This window comes from Mus musculus, chromosome 1 (assembly GCF_000001635.26).
Source record: "Mus musculus strain C57BL/6J chromosome 1, GRCm38.p6 C57BL/6J".
Lineage (NCBI taxonomy): Eukaryota > Metazoa > Chordata > Mammalia > Rodentia > Muridae > Mus > Mus musculus.
In genome coordinates, this window is record NC_000067.6 from 119,920,097 (window position 1) to 119,945,328 (window position 25,232).

The 25,232-nt window shown below is 44.3% G+C and overlaps 1 protein-coding gene across 7 annotated transcripts in view; it reads right to left on the reverse strand.

Moving 5' to 3' along the window:
* Positions 1-3,243: 3,243 nt before the first annotated feature.
* Positions 3,244-25,232, reverse strand: part of Cfap221 (cilia and flagella associated protein 221) — an 83,619-nt gene continuing 61,630 nt past the window's right edge. For 5 of the 7 annotated variants that reach the window (XM_017319885.2, XM_017319882.2, NM_001115074.2 and 2 more), the window contains 9 exons: positions 17,146-17,273; positions 15,995-16,075; positions 14,425-14,532; positions 13,986-14,117; positions 12,678-12,836; positions 10,793-10,884; positions 7,518-7,610; positions 5,465-5,560; positions 3,244-3,531 (listed from right to left, as the gene is read on the reverse strand). In XM_017319885.2, the coding sequence (XP_017175374.1) occupies positions 3,423-3,531; positions 5,465-5,560; positions 7,518-7,610; positions 10,793-10,884; positions 12,678-12,836; positions 13,986-14,117; positions 14,425-14,532; positions 15,995-16,075; positions 17,146-17,273 (998 nt within the window). In that variant the 3' untranslated portion in view covers positions 3,244-3,422. Of the gene's footprint in view, positions 3,532-5,464; positions 5,561-7,517; positions 7,611-10,792; positions 10,885-12,677; positions 12,837-13,985; positions 14,118-14,424; positions 14,533-15,992; positions 16,076-16,177; positions 16,677-17,145; positions 17,274-25,232 lie in introns of those variants that run through there. The other 2 variants (XM_030253071.1, XR_001784074.2) reach the window with 2 other exon arrangements.

The following is a 25,232-nucleotide window of genomic DNA, read 5'->3' on the forward strand; positions in this document are numbered from 1 at the left end:
GGACATCACCATTCTTGGGCTGCAGTCCCAGCCTGAGTAAAAAGGAGGATGCGAGCTGAGCATTGGGGTAACATTTTGTTGCACTGTGTGAAGGTTGTCTCTATATTATCCAAGTCTTGATTCTGTACAGGTAAAGAGATGACCAGTGGCTGGACTTATATATTGTCATTCTTATGGCTCATCACCTGGCTCCATATTTTGTAAACATACATCTTCCTCACTTTTGATTGGTTTAATACATATCTGACAGACAAGGTGGGACTTCCGGAGAGAGATATGGACTATGGGAAGAATCAGGGGCCCAAAGATTCACCAGCATGACATAGAGGAGGTCAGACATGCTGAGAGAGAGAGAGAGAGAGAGAGAGAGAGAGAGAGAGAGAGAGAAAACGGGACACGAGGCAGAGGTGGACTAGGATAGTTGGGTTAATTGACTTGTATGCTAGCTGGGAAGCAGACCTGCTATAGTGCCTAAGCTTTTATAAAGCCTCTGTGTCTTTATTCTGCAGCTGGTGGTGAGAGGACAAAATAAACCCCATTAGTCTCCATTTAAAGACCAGGCCAGATTTCAAAAAGAAGGCCATAAAGCAGCAGCTTCAGGAACAGGCCATAAGGTCCAGGAACTAGGCCACAAGACACCATCCAGTTCCAAGAACAGACTAGAAAACCCAGAAACAAGGTCATACAACCCTCTCCCAAAGGACAATCTGGGGGATAACCACACAGATGGGGAAATAGCTTATCTCAGAATGGGACATCTGTGTTGGGCAACCAGATCTCATTCTATGGTTAAGCAGTCATGACATAGGAATGCAGACCTCTGACTACCTGTGACTCCCTAGCACCCACCAATGAAATTTTAGATTACCTAATCCTTCTAGAGAGTTCACCAGGTTCCCTATAAGAAGGCTTGAGAGCCTTTGTCTGGGGTCAGTGTAGGCATACATTTCTTGCAACCTACTTTTAATAAGGGTTTAACCTCTCCTCTAGCCCATCTCCCAGTAGTGGTAGTAGAGAAGTTATTAGGATATCGGGGAAGTGGACCTGTTCAGCAATAGTTCTTTGGGGGAGATTACAGTGTTCTTCCTTAGCAGCTCAGTCCCGTAGCAAACAACAAATACAACTTAGCAGCTGCAGACCAGTCCTTTCAGCAGGCAGACACCAGGCATGAACCAGCAGCTGTAGTTCATGCTAAAGAAGCCCTTGCCAATCTCACCAACAGGCCCCAAGCAAGGCTGTGGAAGTAGCAGGCTGCTGCAGGAAACTCATGAGCAGTTCTTGGTGAGTTTCTCTCAATGACAGTGTTACCACAAATTGACCTCAACAATGCTATGTAAGGGGAACCAATACATGCCTGTCATTAGTGAAGACTAGCGAGGCAGAGCAAACCAAACCAAAGCTCAGTGCCTGCCTCCCACTGTCTGTGGGTCATATTTATATTCCTTCATCTTGTGTCCTTTCATGTATCTGCTCCAACAAAATATCCTTTCACCAGTGTCTGATTCAGGAAAACAGTCTTTTACGTGTCTGCTTTATCAAGACTTTTTTATTTTTTCACCTGTGTGCCCCAGCAAAACACCATTTGATATCACTAGCTTTCCAAAGAAACTAGAAGTTTCTACTTCAGGTCGCCAGTTTGAAAAATGGTTGACCCCTGCATCCTGATTGTTTCTGCAGAATAAATGGTCTTTAGTTTGTACATTATCTGAGTCTGGGGTCTTCCTTCAGCGATTTTTGAGCCCTTTCAGCAGGTCCAAGAAAGACTGGCAACAGCTGAAGCACCAGCGTTCACCTCTCTGCTTCCTGATTGTGGATGCCAAGTGAGCAGCTGCCTCATGCTCCTGCCACCATGCCTTCCTCACTTGATGGCATATCTTTCCTGCCATGACAGACTTTAGTCACTGGAACCATGAGCCAAAGTGAAACCTTCTTTCCTAAGTCACTTTGTCGGGTATTTTGTTGCAGCAACAAGACATGTAATTGCATAATACATACACACATACATATACACACATACACATACATACATACATACATACATACATACATACATGAACAGAGAAGGGAACAGAATACATCTATCTCAGTTAGGTTTTTACTGCTGTGAACAGACACCATGACCACAGCAACTCTTATAAGAACAACATTAATTGGGGCTGGCTTACAAGTTCAGAGGTTCAGTCCATTGTCATCAAGGCAGGAGTATGGCAGCATCCAGGCAGGCATGGTGCAGGAGGAGCTGAGAGTTCTGCATCTTCATCTGAAGGCTGCTAGGAGAAGACTGGCTCCCACATGGTAAGGAGGAAGGTCTTAAAGTCAAACCTACAGTGACACACTTCCTCCAACAAGGTCACATCTCCAAATAGTGCCACTCCCTGGGCCAAGAATATTCAAACTACCACATCGTCCTATCACAATTGGATAATTATGTGTATGACAGAACCCAAACACCATCAACCATCCTCACCTGCACATATGAGTGGAATCTCATTGACAAACACAACAAAGATCTGGCTACCAGAATTCCTGGCATCTTTGCCATGACATCCCCACCCCTGTTCCTCCCCCATGTGCTTCTGGGAGTTCCCTAAGTTCCAAATGCTGTACAGATGTTTCCAAGTACACCTGTGAGTTCTAGTTGTCTAACGATGGCTATCCCAGGGTCAGTGCTAGCCAAGCTCTGCTCTGAGCACAGCTACCCCGGCAGCCAGTGTTCTCACTCATGTGGCTTTTTCAGAGAATTCTGGGCAGAGGTGGGAGGTCACATCCCTCCCAGATCCATCTGACACCACAACACCCAGAAACTGCAACAGGAATGCCTGGGTCTTAGCCTCTTAGTGGTGTGTGTGTGTGTGTGCACATGAGTGCATGTGCATATGTGTATGGAAGCCAGAGGCTAACCTCAGGCATAATTCCTTGTGACCCTGGCCACACTGTTTTTTGAGACTAGGTCCCTCACTACAGGCTAGTGAGTTCACCAAGTAGGCTAGACTGGCTGGCCATTGATCCCCTCTTCTTGTTTCTTGCCTACCAGCATTGGGATTAGAAGTTTGTACCATTAAACCAGTGTTCTGTGTGGATTCTTGGGATCAAATTCAGGTCTTCATGCTTGTAAGGGAAGCACTTGACTGACTGAGCCTTTCCCCCAGCCCCAGGCCATTGGCCCTTGCCACATTGACTCTTGGCTTGTTTGAGAAGGCTTCATTCCAGCACAAAGGCTTGCACTAAGAATCTCTCAGCATGGTCATCATAACAGCATATTTTTATTTTCAGAAAGAAAAAATATAGTTTAGAGCAAGGCATCTGCATTTCAATTCTTGTCTCTAGAAACTTTAATTCCAAAAGTGGTTTGAATGTAAATGAACTCAGAGGACCTCAGTGACCTTTGAAGGCAAGGAGAGCAACGGGCACACCAGTGGGTTTTAGTCTAGAATCAGGTACGTGTTGAGAGCTTTGCTTCGCAGATTCTTCATCTCCTCCTGCACCCTTTCTCCCACCTTTTCTGGTAACTGGGTGGAGTCTTTGAAATCCCTGGATATTGGAAACGCAATAAAGATATACCAAGATATTAAAACATGAAAGTCAAGCCAGCTAAATAGGTCTGTAGGCAAACGCTACCCTAAGCCTGACAGACTGAGTTCCATCCCTGGTACCCACATGGCCCATGAAGGCCCATACATATATACACATGCATGCATACAAAATCAATCAATAAATATACTTTAAAAGAATTTAGAAGCTGGAGAGATAACTTAGTGGGTAAAGGCAGTTGCTGCTCCGACTTGAGATGGGGTTTTGATTCCTCGGACCCAAATCATAGAAGAAGAGAACCAACACACACAAACACACACACACACACACACACACACACACACACACACACACATGCCAAGTAAATAAACTTTTTTTTTTTTTTCGAGACAGGGTTTCTCTGTATAGCCCTGGCTGTCCTGGAACTCACTTTGTAGACCAGGCTGGCCTCGAACTCGGAAATCCACCTGCCTCTGCCTCCCAAGTGCTGGGATTAAAGGCGTGCGCCATCACCGCCCGGCAACTTTTTTTTTTTTTTTTTGACTTTACATTCCAGATGAAATTTTCTCAAAATAGAATTATTTTTTTTTCCATTTTTAATTAGGTATTTAGCTCATTTACATTTCCAATGCTATACCAAAAGTCCCCCATATCCACCCACCCCCACCGGCAACTTTTTAAAACCATGCAAATTACCCTGATGTCTCATGAAGACTGGAAATTTTTGCTTTAATATAGAAAAAAGGTTGCAGTTACATTTAGTAGTAACTTACTAACTGTTGAGAACCTTTAGTTCCTAAGTGACTAGAAGTGGACTTGGGTCTCAGCTATGCAGCTTGCTCCATTAGTGAATTCTGAATGGAAGTCTCTACCTCCTACGCTGGTCATCCTTGCCACCCTACATCACCGTGAGGGTGAAAAGAAACCAGTCACACAGATCCTACAAGATACAGTCAGCCATAGCTGTGCTTACATCCATGTGTATGCCCGTGTGGATGTGTTGAGTGCATGTTTGCGTGCATGTGTGTGTGTGTGTGTGTGTGTGTGTGTGTGGCCAGAGTCTCTTTGCCTTATTTTTTTGAGGCAGGGTCTCTCACTGAACCTGGAGCTAACTAATTCAGTTAAGCTGGCCAGCCAGCCCCAGAAATCCTCCTGCCTCTGCCTCTCCAAGTGCTGAGGTTACAGGCATACATTATCATGCCTTATCTTTTTCTTTTTTCTTCCCCTCCCCCCCCTTTTTTTGAGACAGGGTCTCTCTATGTGGTCCTGGGTGTTCTGATATTCACTATGTAGATCAGGGTGGCCTTGAACTCACACAGATCCTCTATCTCTCAAGTGCTGGGATTAAAGGCATGTCCCACCATGTCCAATTTGCCTCTTTGAAACAAAACAAAACAAAACAAAACAAAACAACACAACACAACACAAACCATAGGTTCTGGGGGATCAAATTCAGGTTCTCACACTTGCCCAGTGGGCACTTACTGACAGATCCTCCCTAAATCCGGATGCAAGTTTTAAAAATATTTTAATGCTCTTTAAGTGTGTGTGTGTGTGTGTGTGTGTGTGTGTGTGTGTGTGTGTGTGTGTGTAGGTTTGTGCATGCACATGCAATGCCCAAAGGGCTAGAGAAGGGTATTGGATCTGCAGGATGCACAGGCAGTTTTGAGCTGGTGTGGGTGCTGGGTCTGAACTCAGGTGCTCTTCAAGAGCAGTGTGCACTCTTAACCACTGAGTCGTCTCTCCAGCTCGGTGGATTCAGTTTTGAAAGGTTTCCTTGCAAAAACATTTGAAGGAGGGGACGGCAGATAAAGGATGCCGTGCATTTGAATATTTGAAGCATTGGAGGTGCGCCTCCTTCAGTACTGGGCCCACTTAGAGTCAGACCTTGTGACATCTCTGACCTCCACCCCGGACAGAAACACCCACTTACTTCTCCTTCTTGGAGTCCCTGTGAATCAGCATGGGGAATTCCACTTGGACCATTTCTGGCGTCAGCATGACTTCTATGCCCTGATCACAGAGATCTCTGGAAAGGAAGAAGATGCTGAATGGGAACAGTTGTTTTCTCTCTCAGCATAGAAATAGGATGGACTATCAGAGCATGTTGGGAGCCGTGAGTTCCCAGCGCTTTCCAGGGGCAGCTCTGGCCACGTGCAGAGAAGCAGAGGGCGGACAAACTGCCTCCACCCCCGACAATGCTGGGGGAGATATTTATAAAGAGCTGTTTTTAAAAAGGGGGTCACAGGTTTCAGGCTCCTTTCAAGTGCACCCGGAATGTTTATCCCTTGAGGCTCTCCAGTCTTTATCCCATGTCCCCCACAGTAAAGAGGCCCAAATGATTTCAAAAGATGAGATTCATTCGATGACGTCCTCTGGACACAATGGGATTAAAATAGAGCTAGAGCCATGGATAACTCGAAAGCCCAGAGCCTCTGTGAAATCAGTGTGTTTCTTTGAAATTTGTACTTTTAAAAATCAAGTAATGTGTTAAGTGCCGTTCTGGCGTTTTAGAACACAGTGTGCTTTTCGATTCCCTTTTCCGTCTCTCCTACCTCCTGTCACCCTGCATCCTCCTTGTATCGTCCCCACTGTGCATTAATCCCTCCTTCATGTCCCATGTATCTCGTCATGCTTCTCATCACCTATTGCTGTCCTCTGTGTTTCCCTCTAGATTTTTAAGCTTTACCCACAACCACAGCAGCGTCCATGTATACATGTGTACACTCTGGGTTAGGATCGCTTGTGACAGAGAACATTTTTGTCTTTCTGTGTTTGGGTCACCTTGTGAACGGTCTATTTCTAAATAATAGACGTTAGTGAAAGAAATTCAACTTCTCTCTGTCTCTCTCTTTGTCTCTCTCTCTCTGTTGTGAGAGTCATAGTATGCAGGTGAAGTTCACAACCTTGTTTTCTATCTTGTTTGAGGCAGGGTCTCTTGCTGTCAACTGCTGTGCACCCAGGCTAGCCAGCCAGGAAGAGTGTGATGTCTCCCTTGTCTGCCTCACATTAGCAATGTTTCAGCTTCAGACATGTACTGCTGTGCTCAGCTTTTACGTGGGATCTGGGCTCAGGCCATCATGTTTATGTGGCAATCACTTTACCTGTGTAACCATGGATCCAGTCTGATCCTGTTTATTTCAGTTGCACTTAATAATTCAGGCTTAATGCTAAATTATGAACTATCTCCCTAAAGGCCCCATGTTGAAGGCTTAGTTCCCGGTGCAGTACAATTCTGATGTGGGGATTTTTGAAGTGATGGCTCATAAGGGTCTCTGACTTAATCAATGGGTTAATTCACTGATAATTCATAATTGATGACAGTCATGGGTGATGGGAGCTGTTGGGTAAAACAGATCATAGGTGGCATGCCTGTGAGGGATGCACAATCCCCAGATATTTCCTGTTTCCCCATCTCTGTCTCTGTCTCTGTCTCTGTCTCTGCCTGTCTGTCTGTCTGTTTCTCTCTCTCCATCTCCCCCTGCCCTCCCTCTCCCTCATCCCCTGCTTTCTGGCCACAGGCTCCTGTTTCCATGATGTTTCTGTTTTGTCTCCAGCCCAAAGAAATGGATCCAGCCAGATGTGGTTGGACTTCTGGAGCCACGAGCCATAGCAAACCCTTTCACAGACTCTGCAGTGAAGCCAGTGCTCTGAACTGCTGAGCCATCTCTCCAACCACAGGTCTGGCTTTTTGTACGTGTGCTGAGGATCTGAAGTTGATCTTCATGCTTGTGTGTCAAGCACATTACTGCCTGAGCCGCCTTCCCCACTCTTCACATCTGAGACGTCCGGGATAGTCTATTCTGCATTGTGAGGGAAGCGTCTGTCTCATCTCCTGCTGGCCCAGCTGGGCATCAGCCTTGCCTGCTCCTTTTGGGTAGGCACTCAGCTGCTATGTGTCTCTTCCACAATCCCTCAGAGTGCCTCATGAGAAAAACAGGACAGCTCAGACACCAAAAGCCCCAAGAAGAAAATCAGAAGAATACCGCTCAGTAGTTTCCAGTCTGTCTTCTTCTGGTAAGTCCTCCAGTGGGGCAGGGACATCTATGGGCAGCATCACGGAACTGTACCAGTCACTTCTGTGGAGGGAGACACAAGCAATGAGGACCACAATGCATCAGCACTCAAGCTGGCCCCTGTGGGGTTTGCTGTTTTTGTTTGTTTGTTTATCTTGACACAGTGTCTCACGTATATGCCGAATAAAGCTTAAGTTCACTCACACTTAGCTGAGGGTGACCTTGAACTTCTGATCTTTCTGCCTCTACCTCCCAAGTGCTGGCTTTACATGAGGCACATCATTATGCCTGGTTTATGCTTTTTGGGGGATGGTACCCAGGGCTTTGTGCATGTTAGGCAAATGGCCTACTAACTGAGCTATATACATCCTTAGCCCCTAGAATATATATATAGTATACATATGTAATGTGTGCATATGTGTACGCATGTTTGCATGTGTGTGGGCACCTGTGGGTGTAGATTTGTATGAATGTGCATGTGGAGCCCTGAAGATGGTTTCAGGTGTCTTCTTTTACTACCCTCTCTCTGCCTTATACATCCAGACAGGGCCTTCCACTGAGCTCAGGTCTCACTAATCTGGTGGGCCTAGCTAGCCAGTTTACTCTGAGGTTCCCCTGTCTGCACCTCCCGTGCTGGGCTTACAGGCACCCCCTCTGGTCCAGCATTTCCATGGGTGTTGGGATCCAAACTTGTGCTTGAATGCTTACATGGAAACACTCTGCCCACTAAGCCATCTTCCCTGCCTTTAGAAATATAACTTACTATTTTAACAGACTTGAGCATTGAGGGTATTAAATAGGAGGATATTAAATTGAGGGTAGTTGAGATAAGGAGAATTAAAAAAAAAAGAATATTTTTGTGTAGTACTGAGTTTGGGAAACACAGAAAAGAAGCCCCAGGGATACCTTGCTCCTCCACCCCTGGGAGGTCACAAGCGAGGTTTCTGGACCAGCAAGACGGCTCCTAGGACTCATATGGTGAGAAGGGAGGACAGACTCTTGAAAGCTGTCCTCTATTCCCCACACATGTGATGTGGCCTGAGCTCACCCATACCATGCACACATGCACATAAATAAATAAAAATAGAAAAGAAGGCCCTGTCTGTGAACTGGGAAATAAGCCCTCACTAGACACAAAATCTGCCTGGTGTCTGACTTTTGATCCATATATGGTGTTTTTAACATGGAGACTATAGCACTTTGTCATAGCACATGGATAGATAAGTACAGAAGTTAGAAAATAGATTACCATTATTATTTATAACTGCTTTTAGAAGCAATAGCTTGGCCTTCAATCCAACAATCAGTATAAACAAATAATAGAAAGATACTTATTTTCTTTTGAGACAGAATCTCACGTAGTCCAGGCTGGCCTTGGGCTCTCTGTGTAACTGAGGACGACTTTGAACTCCTGAGTCTCTTGCTTTCGTCTCTCCATGCTGAGGTTACAGATGTGTGACCATTTCTACAATGCTGGGGATGGAGCCCAGGCTTTGTGCGTGTTACACACTTCCTACCAGCTGATCTGCACCCCTGCCTGGGCCCTGCTCCTGATTTTTGAGATATTATGCAATGGCAGCTCATCTGAAACAAACTGGCCCAACAGAGCATTCAGGCACAGAAGCTGAAGGCAAAAGTCATGGTAGAAAGCTTTTCATTGATATGACCTTCATGTTTAATGTATGGATATCCGGGCCACAGCAACCTTCTCCTGACTTTCCACTAAAACTTCAGCTTTGGGAGATGTTTCCAAGGACATTACTTTGGAAAACAATGAATTGACCAGTTTTTAATACTTGGAATCCATGAATGTTAACAATGGGTGCACTGGAGTTCAGAAACAACCCCAGACCCAGCTGAGTCAATTTTTCCCCACTGTAGTGGTGAGGATGAGAGGCAAGAACTTTATTACTGAGTTATGCACTAGCTAGATATGGGTCTATATATGTCAGGTATGCCTGTGAGCATGCCTGTGTGTGTATGGAATGAGTTCTGGATTGTTAGTTGATATAGGAAGACTCAGCCCACTGTGGGTGGCACCATTCCTTAGGCAGCAGATCCTGAATGAGCAAGGATTCTATTCTGCCTGCTCTTGGCTGTGGATGGTGTTTGAAGCTTCTGCCTTGACCTTCCTGAAGTAACAAAATATAACCTGGAATTGCAAGCCAAACAGACCCCTTCTTTCCTAGGCTGCTTTGTGTCCGGGTATTTTATCACAGCAACAGAAATGAAACCAGAACAGCAGGTCAGTTTGACTCATTCAGTTTTCTTGTAGAATGAGTTGGTTTAGGGGGATGATGCTCCCATCTAGTGGTGAGAGAATGATTGCACACAGTTTTGTGAGCTCAGTGGAAAATGCAAGAGTTATCAAAAGCAAGAGTCAGTCAGATCCTAGATACTTCATCATATAGCCATTTGCAACATCCCAGTGAAGTTGTCATCATAGCCCCTGTCTCACAAAGAGGAAGATAACTCCTCAAGAGCCCAGGAAATGACTCAATAAAGTGTTTGCCATGCAAGTGTGCAGACCTGAATTTGATCCCAAGAACCCGAGTTCCAGCCACAGAACACACTTTTTAAAAAGCTGGGTTTGGTGATGAACATCTGTAATTCCAGAATGGAGGAGGCAAAGACTGGAGACTCCATTGGTAACACGGCTGGCTACCTTAGCAGAATCAGCTACTTCCAGGTACTAATAAAAGACCTTATCTCAAAATAAATAAGTCAATAAATAAAATTTAAAATAAACAAAAAGTTGTAGTTTCTGATGAAGAACACTCAAGATCACCTTCTGGCCTCCATAAGCAAGTACACACGTGAGCGTGTACTTGAATACACACACACACACACACACACACACACAGAGAGAGAGAGAGAGAGAGAGTGAAGAACACTCAAGATCACCTTCTGGCCTCCATAAGCAAGTACACACATGAGCGTGTACTTGAATACACACACACACACACACACACACACACACACACACACACACAGAGAGAGAGAGAGAGAGAGAGAGAGAGAGAAAGAGACAGAGAGACAGAGAGACAGACTCACTCACCCCATGAACTATAAAGAAAAAGATGAATATTTCAGCAAAATTATATGATCTGTTAATTCTCTCTCTGAGCCACCAATTAGTCAGCATTACATTACTTTTAAAAGGCATGGCCTCTGATTCCTGGTCTCCCAGCCTCCGTAAGCTACGGTGCTAACATACCCCAGGAGGCCAGCAGTTCCCAGCTTACCTCTGAGTGGCTTCCACCATAGAGGGGTCAGACATGGAGGAAAACACCAGGGGCTGGAACTTCTTCCAGTTCATGATTCCAGGAATTATATCCTGTGATGAAAGTTGGAGCAGGGTCAGGATGCAGAAAGACGACAGTGTTAGCTGCAAGAGCTAATATCGACTGTTAACTTGACAGACTCTAGACTCATCTAGGAGACACATCTTTGGGAATGTTTCTGAGGATTTTTAAAACTTGGATTAACTGAAGTGGGAAGACCCACCTTTAACTGTGAGCAGTGTTATCCCTTAGGCTGAGGTCCCAGGCTGAATACAGAGGGAAAAGTGAGCTGAGACCCAGCATCCCTCCCTCCAGGCTTGCTGACTATGGATGTGACGTGGCCAGCTGCCCAGGGCTCTTGACATCAGGCCTTACTTTCCCAGGATGCTCTTGTCATATGTTTGTTGTAGGAACAAGAAAAGGAACTAACAAGGATGTATCTTAGCCTTCCTTTCACTCAGGTGACCATTTTTAAGTGTCAAAAGGTTCAATCCAAATTGTATCATTCCATTCAACTTGACTTTCTCTAAAGCAAAGACAGTTGTTCTAGTATACGGTATGTGGTGATGACCAAGGGCTGCTGTGGCTTTCCAGGCATTCAAGTAGGACAGGTTGCACCCAGGCAGGGAGGACAGTGCAGGGGAATGCTCTGGCAAGATGACAGACCTATTAGGTCACCAGCAGTTTGGCTGAGTACAGGCAGGGAACATGATGGGAATGGTACCTGTGGCTAGAGAGGGAGGCAGGTCACTAGTGGACTTGAGGGCCGAACCAATGGAGCTGCTCTTTTAGCAATGGATACACACTGAGGATGTGTGTGTGTGTGTGTGTGTGTGTGTGTGTGAGAGAGAGAGAGAGAGAGAGAGAGAGAGAGAGAGAGAGAGAGAGAATGAGAAACTGTGTAATATCAGAGGCCAATGTCCCTGTCTTCTTCAATCAAGACATAGCATCTCTCACTGAGCCTGGAGCTTGCAGATTCAGCTAGACTGACTAGCCAATAAGATGCAGGGATCTACCTGCTTCCATCTCCATGGTGATGGGATTATAGGCCTGTGCCACCATGCCTGGATTTATGTGGGTCTTCACGTTTCTGGGGCAGGCACTTTAGTGACGGAGCCAATTCCACAGTCCCCTGACCCACTGAGGCATTCCAAGCTAGATCAGAAAATTTCTGTGGCAGTCTGGGAGGTTATGGCAGTGGTGGATCATGGTAGAGATGAGGAGGGAGCTGCAGTCATGTAAGAGTTAGGCTGGGGGAATATGGCAATGTGCCAGAGCTGGTAGATCAAGGATTGTATGAGTTCTGGGCCTGGGGAATCCTGAGAGCAAGTGGTGGACATATGTATTTTCAGAGGGTCCAAAGTGAGGAGGAGGCCAGAGCTCAGGGATGGAGCACCACACAACTGTTTTCATATGGCTGGAAGATTAATGAGTAACCATTTCCCCTTTAAATCACATCTATCTATTCTGAACGTGTGTGTATAGGTGTATGTACACATCTGTATACATACGTATCTACGTATGCACGTGTTATTCTCATGAGTGTGTGTGCATATGCATGAGTGTGTAAGTATGTGAGTATATGAGTATGTGTGTGCATGTGTAAGGTGTGTGTGTGTGTGTACAAGTTGTCAGAGGGGAAGATGCAGGGGTCAGTGTTCTCCTTGTTCTCCTTCCACCATGTGGGTCCCAGGGGTTGAACTTTGATTATCAGGTTTTGGTAGTAAGCAAGCCCACTGAACTGCCTTGCCAGCCTAGTCCTCTTTTTCTCAGTCTCAGCTCTCCCTGTTCCCTGCCCCTCCACACAGTTCAAGGCTGGCTCTGCCAAGCCTGTGGCTGACATTACCGTATGATGGAGAAACTGCCTTTGGGTGAGAGGAATGCTGGACCCCATGTGGGACTCCTGGGTGTACTTGTACTTTGGGTGAGAGCACAGATGGTAATCTATCAGTGTCTCCGCATAGGTCAGAGGATGCTTCACGGCAAACAGTCCTGGGCTGGGATTCTGTGGGAGAGAGGAAGACCAGATTGATGGTGTTTACCCGTCTCCATGCCAGGCACAGGGCAGGCGTCAGCGATGCTTGCTGTGGCTCCCGCTAGCACTAACAATGGGAATGTATGTTAACTTTCCTAGCAAACCGGCACAGGAGCAGAGCTTCAGGTTGTCCCATGTCCCCAACATTGCCAGCTTCATATACGCATTTTCTGGTTTAAGGGCTTCATTAGATGCTATTTAGATGTGCTGGCCTCACGAGGAAGAAAATGTCACTGAAATCGCAGTTTGAAACTGCTTCTAGCCATGACCAACGAGGAGGAGGGGGTGGTGATTAAATAAGCAAACTGGTAAGAAAGAGAAAACCCTTTTCTGGGTCTGCCTTAGTTTCTTTTCCCATTGCTGTGGGAAAAAAAAAAACTCCACAAAAAGCAACTTAAGAGAGAGAGAATTTATTTGGGCTCACTTCAGATGAATAGTCCATCGTGGTAGGGGAGTCAAGGTGGGAAGGACTAAAGCAGCTTGCCATATCACACCCTTCATAGTCAGAAGGTGGAGGGTGAGGAGTGCTCAGCTGGCTTGAGATGCCAAAGAGAAAACAGATTCCAGGGTTGGGGTGTAGTCCATAAGCAGAGCACTAGCCTAGCATACATCAAACCCTAGGTTCCATCCTCAACACCACATGAAAATGGATGTGGTGCAGCTCATCGGCAGTCCTGGTACTTGGGACATAGAGGCAAGAGGGTTAGGAGTTCAAGGTCATTCTTGGTGCATTATTGTGCTGGAGCCCATCCTGGGCTATGAGATACTGTTTTTAAAAAATTTTTTTTAAAGGTTTAGGGGTTTGAGAGTGCATCTTGCTTTATCATGGAGACCAGAGTTCAAATCCGAGCATCCACGTTGGATGGCTCATAAGCACAGCAACTCCAGCTCCAAGGGATCTGATATCCTCTCCTGTCCCCACTCCCCTGGCATACACACAAATAAGTAACAAGAGTGAACACAAGTATTCAGTGAAGAAAAAGTTAATTAAAAAACTAAAACAACAACAACAACAAACAACAACAAAAGGAAAACATATTTCCAACTCATGCTTCTGCTTCCACATAATTGCTGAGATAAAGCTATACGGAACACAGGCATCTGCCAACCTGTACTTACAAAAATATACAGCGGATCATATTCCACAGACATGGCTAAGCCCTCAGGTGGTTTCATACTCAAGATGGAGGGCTTTGCCGAGAGCGGTGTGGTATCCTTCTTGGGTATGGTTATGATGGTGGTGACTTCATCCTGTGTAAAGGTCAAAAATGACTTCTTAATCTTTTTTTTCCTTAAAGAGTTATTTATTTTATTTTTTATATATGAATGTCTGCCTGCATGTATGTGCACTGTGTGTATGCCTGTTGCATCTCCTGGAACTGGGATTATGGATGGTTGTGAGCTACCACATGGATGGTGGGACTCAAACATGAGTTTTCTTCAAGAGCAACAACAAATCCCCTTATGCATTTAGGCATCCCTCCAACTCAATGACCTGTTAGTCTTGATGGCAGGCCATGAGTAATGAGAACAGTTCCTGGATTTGCAGATGTATTACCTCAGCACCATGCTTCAGGGGTCGAGCAAGCTTCTGAAGTCTGTAATTTGTTGAGGACTTGTTGACAGAAAATGGATGATATCCCTTGATTTTGTATAACTGTGGAACCTGAAAATGAAAGAAGACAGCATATTGGTGACACATAAAAGCCTGTTTTGTAAGGGCTACTTCCTTCAAATGGAAACATCCCTTCCTGGAAGAAGGCCCATTAAGGCTCAGGTAGTAAATGAAACTAGTAAGTCTCAGGAAGTCCCTGAAACATATAAGATTCACAAAAAAAGCTCCTCTCTAAGGTGAACAATTCCCAGGAAGAGGAGACTTTCTGATTAGCTGAGCTGCCTGCAAATTGTGCAGGGTGCTTCAGAGATGCAGCTTTAATGAGTCCTCACCCATGACAATGTGGAGTTTCAGTGATGCATGTCCCTTTGAGTCATCCAAGTTCCTATATACATTCCTGCACCCATGTACCTGTAAGTAATTCCAATAAACATTCCGGATGTTCAAGCTAGACTGAAGGAAATAATGCCTTTGTTCAGTCATCAGTGCCTTATCTAGAGTCAATAGACATTTGTATTTTCTTTAAAAAGGAAATGGCCCACAAGAATCCACTACTGTTTGGTAAGATTAGCATCTCAACAACAGCTGCCTAACAGGGCCAGTCTTGAGCCTTGTTCTGACTCTTGGCACATGTCAGTATTCAAATTATTTTCTCATACCAGATGGCTTCACTGGAGACATACATAAACATATTTTTACTTTCAAAAGCACTAGTGGTCCTACACTTCAAGAAAGTTGACTATCTAGGCGGTGGTGGCACATGCCTTTAATCCCAGCACTTGGGAGGCAGAGACAGGTGGATAACTGGAGTTATAGGCCAGTCTGATCTACCAAGTGAGTTCCAGGACAGCCAAAGCTACACAGAGAAATCCTGTCTTGAAGAACCAAAAAAAAAAAAAAAAAAAGAGACAGAGACAGAGAGACAGAGAGAAAAGCTGACTAATTGGTGTCTTGAGGTTTCTAATATATAGAGAGCTTCCTATATGCATAATATATACTGTACCCACAGGAAATAATCAGTTTCCATATTCATCTTAAAGAAAAAGAACCTGAGGTTTATTCAATACAACATCAAATAATAGAGAAAATGCAGCAGGCCACATGAGCCAGAATTGAGCAATAGTGAGAGGATAATGCAATTCAGATTCAAGCCTATGGCTCCCCTTCATAAAAAAACCCAAGTGGTGGTGCACGCCTTTAATTCCAGCAGTCGGGAAGCAGAGGCAGGTAGATTTCTGAGTTCGAGGCCAGCCTGGTCTACAGAGTGAGTTCCAGGACAGCCAGGGCTACAGAGAACCCTGTCTCGAAAAACAAACAAACAAACAAACACCCAAGGACCAGCGCATTTTGCTGTCAAGCCTGGCAACCAGTCTCTAAGACTCACACTGTAGAAGGAGAGAACCAACCCCCAAAAGTTGTTCCCTGCTGGTCACACACACACTGTGGCATGTGTGCCTCCCCAGTGGTTGATAGATGATATTTATACGCAACCTATGTTCTATGCAAGTCTTACCTTTAAAGTGAAGTAGGGATAACTGTGCTTGATTTGAATTTCTGGAGATTTAATTGGAACTAGTCCAAGGCCATCAAGAGCCTGCATGGGAAAAAGAAAAAAAAAAAAACCCATAAAAAGACAGATACACATCTGTAAACAGAAATAGCTGTGTGTTGCTGTCATTATGTTTTAAAACATTACCTGAATAGTTTTGTGCTCAAAACAGCTCTTCCTGTGGCTGCAGCTGTGATCTGAGCTGTGGGCACAAAGGCAACTCCCGCCCTCTCTTGTCTCTTTGTGTGTGAAGCTTATGGACTATGAGGTAGGCTGCTACACGCCCTTCTGTGGGGGCTAATCCTGGTTGTTAACTTGACTGGCTCTGGAGTCAACTAAGAGACAAGCTGCTGGGCACACTTCTAAGGAGTTCTCTTGACCAAGTTATTTGAAATGGGAAAAACCACCGGAAATGTGGGTGGCTCCATCCAGTGTCAGCCAGCCAGAAGCCTGAGGAGGAAGCTTTGATTTTTGCCTCATCGCCTAGACAGTTCACCAGCAATCTTATCTACCCTGTTTCTGCCACTGGCTGCTACATTCCTTGGTTGAGATCAAAACTCAGCTTTTTTGGGTTTCCATTGCAGACTGAGGTCCAGTGGCTCTCCGGGGTCTTCAGTGGCAGGTTGGGACTGCTGAGGCCTGCGACCTGTGGACCAAGCAGCTACCAGGTTCTCAGTCCCTCTGGTATAAGGTAGCCTTTGTTAGACTACCTAGGTTGTATTATGTAAAAAAAAGTCTAATAACACCATCCCCTTTCTCATTCCGTCAGTTCCCTCAGGCTTAAATGACTTAGCTCATGAACCCTTGGGAGTTCAAAGGAGCAACTGGTAAAGTCCGAAAAGGAGTTGCCTTGTCTGAGGGAGCTGCCTCACAACCTTCTGGTCCACCTCCTAGGACAGATCAGGTTACCGGGAGCTCCTCCAGGGTACCCATGGGTTCAGTAGGTCTGGGGCAGACAGCAGTGAGTGCTCACAGATTCCCAGGCACAACCCTCCTTTGGAGCCTCTCAGAGGAGGTGAGGGATTGAGAGCGGGTTTAGCTAGCCATCTGCCTCCTCTGCACCCACGTGATCCCTGTGATCCCGTCTGCTTCCCTGAAAGAGGAAAGACACCCACCAACTCGTTGTAGCTCTCAGAGTCCGTGGGGAAGGCGAAGTGCAGCACTTCCTCAGACTCTAGTGAGTAGCGCCAGATGTTGTCCTCCTGCTTCAGGTGGGCCCTCCGCCCTCGGGAGGGATTCTCTCCTAGAGAGACACAAGCAACTTTAGGGGCTTCTTAAGGCACTTCCATGTGAAACCAGCATCTTCAGTTGTATCTGTAGCAGATGCCATGTGCCACGGGATAGTTAGGTTTATCTTCTTCAGTGGTGTGGGGTATCATGCCCCCATAAACAACCCTAGTTAAATGTATTGGGTCACCACACACACACACACACACACACACACACACCACATATAACATAAACACAACACATACATGCAGGCATGCACATGCACACACACATACACCAACATATGCAACACACAACAAATGCCAAGCAGCCCCCCAGACACATTACCTGCACACAGGCAGCATACACAGCACATATTACACACATATTTACACATACACAGGACACACCACACACACCCGTACACATACAATACCCCCACATCAATACATGCATACACACATACACAATACAAATACCACATATAACACATAGCAATACCAAATTCATACATCCACATAGCACATACACATTACACAGAGCACACACATATTCTACATATGACACACACACTCCCACACCCCTCTCTTTCACACATACCCAGAACATACACCATGTACACATACCATATACACACCACTCTCTCTCATGCACAGCACACACCAATCACATGCACACACATACATACACACACAGAGCACACAGACAGACAGACAGACAGACAGACAGACACACATTGCACAAGAGGGATTAGTTGGAAAGGAGATCCGATCCGCAGGAGTCAGGAGAAAGGTAAAGAAGACATCTGTGGGGAGAATAAAACTAAAAGACAGGTACGTGTGTGAAAACATCATACTTAATCATCATTATACATCATTAATATATATTAATAAGACCTTAGAAATAATATTCAGATTTATGTCCACTCAAGCATGTTTTCATACACACACACACACACACACACACACACACACACACACTGCATATGAACATTGTTAGTTTCCCGTGATTTTTGCCCCCCTCTCTCTCTCTAATTTTGAGACAAGGTCTCATGTAGTCCAGCCTGGCCTTGAACTCACTATGTAGCTAAGGACAACCTTGAACTTCTGATCCTCCTGCCTCCACCTCCCAAATGCTGGGGTTACAGGTGCGGGCCATCATGCTAGGTTTATGGGATGCCAGGAATGAAACCTAGGGCTTCACGAATGCCAGGCAAGCAATCTGCTGAGCAAAGTTCTCAGCACACTTCCTCTTTATTCTTATTTTAACTAACTAGCTAGCTAACTAACTAACTAACTAACTGATTGTTTTTGAGACAGGGTTTCTCTGTGTAGCCCTGGCTGTCCCAGAACTCCATCTGTAGACCAGGCTGGTTCCAGCTCACACACTTTCTTGCCACTGCCTCTGAAATTCTGAGATTAAAGGTGTGTGCCACCACATCTGGATTCCTTTAATATTAAACTTTTTACCTCATTTTGCGTATTAAGCTAAAATTCTCTTAAATTTTTATTTTATTTTTTAAAGATTTTATTGTTATTTTTAATTATGTGGACAGGCTTATGCAGTGTCCAAGAACGCCAGAAGAGGGTGACAAAACCCCTGGCGTTAGCGTTACAGGTGCTGGGAAACAAACTCTTGCCCTCTGCAAGAGCAGCCACTTCTCCAGTCCTCCAGACTAAATTCTTACTCAAATCACCTCTCATGAGTTATAACAAAGAAAAAATTGAATTCTAGAGAGCATTTATAGATAGCCACATGAGATTTTCATGTAAAGTTTACTGTTTTGCTATTTTAAAAAACTTTCTTTGTCAGAAATTTCAACCTTAGAAACAAAATACTATAGGAGGAGTAAAAGAATAATTAAAACACGGTGAAGCATTTTGGGAGGGAAGCAAGGTAGCCTTGTGGAGAGGAGGGTGTGGTTACTGCTCGGGGAGAGTGCAGGCCTGGGGCAGGACGGGTGGTACCACTGCCTGTGGCCCCTCGTGTGTGACCCACAGACTGGAGATCATCTCCCGGGAGAAAATGACGACTTGGCTTTTGGTTCTTGGAAGCACCTTGTGAACCAGAGGGTCAAAATGAATCAATCTCTCTCTCTCTCTCTCTCTCTCTCTCTCTCTCTCTCTCTCTCTCTCTCCTTTAACCTCCCTCCCTCTTTTGATCGAGTATATGTCTATGTTCATATGGGTACACATGTATGTGAAAATATGTAGTGTGTGGGTGTCTGCATGTGGAGGTCATAGGTCACTGCCAACTGTTGCTCCCCAGGCTCGTGCCAGTTTGTTTTTTGAGACAGCCCACAGCTTGCAGAGCTGGCGGGTAAGCTCCAGGTTTCCTTCTGGCTTGGCCATCTCGGTGTCTTTCAGTGTGGGTTCTAGGGATCAAACACTGGTCCTCATGCTTGCCAGCCAAGTCCTTTAGGAACTATGTTCCCAGCTCCAACCATCAGAATTTCCTGGAACAACAGCCAGTATGGTGCTTAAAGCTTTGTGTGCAAATGTGAGATTGGGAATCCCCTAGATTCAAACTGTCACTCAGCAACTGTAAATGACGAGTATCCTTGTGTCTCCGCCAATTCGAGAAGTAGCAACAGACAGGCGGAGATCAAACTGAGGCTGGATTTCAAGGGTATCACTACTCGGTCTAGGGTAGGTAGACTTTGGTGATGAACTGAGCAGGCATTTGGGCCAACACTGGTATGGAGATCTGAGGTAGGTGTGAAAATAACACCCAGAAATGTCCATATCCCCATCTGCAAGGACATGCAATTGTACACGGTAATTCACATGCAGCGAAATGGGAATTAGCAGATGTAGGTAAATCAGGCCTCTCCAAGTGGAAAGATTACTCTGATTTTCCAGGCAGGCCTGGCGAAATCCCGGGGTTGGTATAAAAGGTGAGAGATAACATCAAATGCACTAAATAAAGATAGAATACTAAAAGCAGTAAGGGAAAAAGGTCAAGTAACATATAAAGGCAAGCCTATTAGAATTACACCAGATTTTTCACCAGAGACTATGGAAGCCAGAAGAGCCTGGACAGATGTTATACAGACACTAAGAGAACACAAATTCCAGCCCAGGCTACTATACCCAGCCAAACTCTCAATTACCATAGATGGAGAAACCAAAGTATTCCACGACAAAACTAAATTCACCCATTATCTCTCCACGAATCCAGCCCTTCAAAGGATAATAACAGAAAAAAAACAATACAAGGACGGGAACCACGCCCTAGAAAAAACAAGAAGATAATTCCTCAACAAAACTAAAAGAAGACAGCCACAAGAACAGAATGCCAACTTTAACAACAAAAATAACAGGAAGCAACAATTACTTTTCCTTAATATCTCTTAATATCAATGGACTCAACTCCCCAATAAAAAGACACAGACTAACAAACTGGCTACACAAACAAGACCCAACATTTTGCTGCTTACAGGAAACTCATCTCAGAGAAAAAGATAGACACTACCTCAGAATGAAAGGCTGGAAAACAATTTTCCAAGCAAATGGTATGAAGAAACAAGCTGGAGTAGCCATTCTAATATCTAACAAAATCGACTTCCAACCCAAAATAATCAAAAAATACAAGGAGGGGCACTTCATACTCATCAAAGGTAAAATCCTCCAAGAGGAACTCTCAATTCTGAATATCTATGCTCCAAATACAAGGGCAGCCACATTCATTAAAGAAACTTTAGTAAAGCTCAAAGCACACATTGCACCTCCCAAAATAATAGTGGGAGACTTCAACACACCACTTTCACCAATGGACAGATCATGGAAACAGAAACTAAACAGGGACACAGTGAAACTAACAGAAGTGATAAAACAAATGGACTTAACAGATATCTACAGAACATTTTATCCTAAAACAAAAGGATATACCTTCTTCTCAGCACCTCATGGTACCTTCTCTAAAATTGACCACATAATTGGTCACAAAACAAGCCTCAACATATACAAAAATATTGAAATTGTCCCATGCATCCTATCAGATCACCATGGACTAAGGCTGATCTTCAATAACAAAATAAATAATAGAAAGCCAACATTCACGTGGAAACTGAACAACACTCTTCTCAATGATATCTTGGTCAAGGAAGGAATAAAGAAAGAAATTAAGGACTTTTTGGAGTTTAATGAAAATGAAGCCACAACATTCCCAAACTTATGGGACACAATGAAAGCATTCCTAAGAGGAAAACTCATAGCTCTGAGTGCCTCCAAAAAGAAACTAGAGAGAGCACACATTAGCAGCTTGACAACACACCTAAAATGTCTAGAAGAAAAGGAAGCAAATTCACCCAAGAGGAGTAGAAGGCAGGAAATAATCAAACTCAGGGGTGAAATCAACCAAGTGGAAACAAGAAGAACTATTCAAAGAATCAACCAATCAAGGAGCTGGTTCTTTAAGAAAATCAACAAGATAGATAAACCCTTAGCCAGACTCACTAGAGGGCACAGGGAAAGCATCCTAATTAACAAAATCAGAAATGAAAAGGGAGACATAACAACAGATCCTGAAGAAATCCAAAACACCATCAGATCCTTCTACAAAAGGCTATACTCAACAAAACTGGAAAACCTGGATGAAATGGACAAGTTTCTAGACAGATACCAGGTACCAAAGCTAAATCAAGATCAGGTTAATGATCTCAACAGTCCTATATCCCCTAAAGAAATAGAAGCAGTCATTAATAGTCTCCCAGCCAAAAAAAGCCCAGGACCAGACGGGTTTAGTGCAGAGTTCTATCAGACCTTCGAAGAAGACCTAATTCCAGTTCTTCACAAACTATTCCACAAAATAGAAACGGAAGGTACTCTACCCAACTCATTCTATGAAGTCACAATTACTCTGATACCTAAACCACAAAAAGACCCAACAAAGATAGAGAACTTCAGACCAATTTCCCTTATGAATATCGATGCAAAAATCCTCAATAAAGTTCTTGCTAACCAAATCCAAGAACACATCAAAACAATCATCCATCCTGACCAAGTAGGTTTCATCCCAGGGATGCAGGGATGGTTCAATATATGGAAATCCATCAATGTAATCCAGGATATAAACAAACTCAAAGACAAAAACCACATGATCATCTCGTTAGATGCTGAGAAAGCATTTGACAAAATCCAACACCCATTCATGATAAAAGTCTTGGAAAGATCAGGAATTCAAGGCCCATACCTAAACATGATAAAAGCAATCTACAGCAAACCAATAGCCAACATCAAAGTAAATGGTGAGAAGCTGGAAGCAATCCCACTAAAATCAGGGACTAGACAAGGCTGTCCACTTTCGCCCTACCTATTCAACATTGTACTTGAAGTCCTAGCCAGAGCAATTAGACAACAAAAGGAGATCAAGGGGATACAAATTGGAAAGGAAGAAGTCAAAATATCACTTTTGCAGATGATATGATAGTATATATAAGTGACCCTAAAAATTCCACCAGAGAACTCCTAAGCCTGATAAACAGCTTCAATGAAGTAGCTGGATATAAAATTAACTCAAACAAGTCAATGGCCTTTCTGTACACAAAGGATAAACAGGCTGAGAAAGAAATTAGGGAAACAACACCCTTCTCAATAGTCACAAATAATATAAAATACCTTGGCATGACTCTAAGGAAGTGAAAGATCTGTATGATAAGAACTTCAAGTCTCTAAAGAAAGAAATTAAAGAAGATCTCAGAAGATGGAAAGATCTCCCATGCTCATGGATTGGCAGGATCAACATTGTAAAAATGGCTATCTTGCCAAAAGCAATCTACAGATTCAATGCAATCCCCATCAAAATTCCAACTCAATTCTTCAATGAATTAGAAAGGGCAGTCGGCAGATTCATCTGGAATAACAAAAAACCGAGGATAGCAAAAACTCTTCTCAAGGATAAAAGAACCTCTGGTGGAATCACCATGCCGGACCTAAAACTGTACTACAGAGCAATTGTGATCAAAACTGCATGGTACTGGTATAGTGACAGACAAGTAGACCAATGGAACAGAATTGAAGACCCAGAGATGAATCCACACACCTATGGTCACTTGATCTTTGACAAGGGAGCTAAAACCATCCAGTGGAAGAAAGACAACAAATGGTGCTGGCACAACTGGCGGTTATCATGTAGAAGAATGTGAATTGATCCATTTCTATCTCCTTGTACTAAGGTCAAATCTAAGTGGATTAAGGAACTCCACATAAAACCAGAGACACTGAAACTTATAGAGGAGAAAGTAGGGAAAAGCCTCGAAGATATGGGTACAGGGGAAAAATTCCTGAATAGAACAGCAATGGCTTGTGCTGTAAGATCAAGAATCGATAAATGGGACCTCATAAAATTGCAAAGCTTCTGCAAAGCAAAAGACACCGTCAATAAGACAAAAAAGACCACCAACAGATTGGGAAAGGATCTTTACCTATCCCAAATCGGATAGGGGACTAATATCCAATATATATAAAGAACTCAAGAAGGTGGACTCCAGAAAATCAAATAACCCCATTAAAAAATGGGGCTCAGAGCTGAACAAAGAATTCTCACCTGAGGAATACCGAATGGTTGAGGAGCACCTGAAAAAATGTTCAACATCCTTAATCATCAGGGAAATGCAAATCAAAACAACCCTGAGATTCCACTTCACTCCAGTCAGAATGGCTAAGATCAAAAACTCAGGTGACAGCAGATGCTGGCGAGGATGTGGAGAAAGGGGAACACTCCTCCATTGTTGGTGGGATTGCAAGCTTGTACAACCACTCTGGAAATCAGTCTGGCGGTTCCTCAGAAAATTGGACATAGTACTACCGGAGGATCCCGCAATACCTCTCCTGGGCATATATCCAGAAGATGTCCTAACCGGTAAGAAGAACACATGCTCCACTATGTTCATAGCAGCCTTGTTTATAATAGCCAGAAGCTGGAAAGAACCCAGATGCCCCTCAATAGAGGAATGGATACAGAAAATGTGGTACATTTACACAATCGAATACTACTCAGCTATTAAAAAAATGAATTTATGAAATTCCTAGGCAAATGGATGGACCTGGAGGGTATCATCCTGAGTGAAGTAACCCAATCACAAAGGAACTCACACAATATGTACTCACTGATAAGTGGATATTAGCCCAGAAACTTAGGATACCCAAGATATAAGATACAACTTGCCAAACGCATGAAATTCAAGAAGAACGAAGACCAAAGTGTGGACACTTTACCCTTTCTTAGAATTGGGAACAAAACACCCATGGAAGGAGTTACAGAGACAAAATTTGGAGCTGTGACGAAAGGATGGACCATCTAGTGATTGCCATATGCAGGGATCCATCCCATAATCAGCTTCCAAATCCTGACACCATTGCATACACTAGCAAGATTTTGCTGAAAGGACCCAGATATAGCTCTCTCTTGTGAGACTATGCCGGGGCCTAGCAAACACAGAAGTGGATGATCACAGTCAGCTATTGGATGGGTCACACGGCCCCCAATGGAGGAGCTAGAGAAAGTACCCAAGGAGCTAAAGGGAACTGCAACCCTATAGGTGGAACAACAATATGAACTAACCAGTACCCGGGAGCTCTTGTCTTTAGCTGCATATGTATCAAAAGATGGCCTAGTCGGCCATCACTGCAAAGAGAGGCCCATTGGACTGGCAAACTTTATATGCCCCAGTACAGGGGAACGCCAGGGCCAAAAACGGGGAGTGGGTGGGTAGGGGATTGTGGGGGTGGGTATGGGGGACCTTTGGGATAGCATTGAAAATGTAAACGAGGAAAATTCCTAAAAAAAAAAAAGGTGAGAGATAACAATGGCAAAGGTAGGGGCAAGGACCAAGGGAAGCAGGTAGCTTTCAACCACAGCTGGCAAGACAAGGAACCAATCTGCCAAGAGCTTGCTTTTAGACTCCTGATCTGACTTCTAGAAGCTGACATCTGTGTGCTCATGTGTGCACACACATGTATGTCTACAGTGCACCTCATGTGGAGCTTGGAGG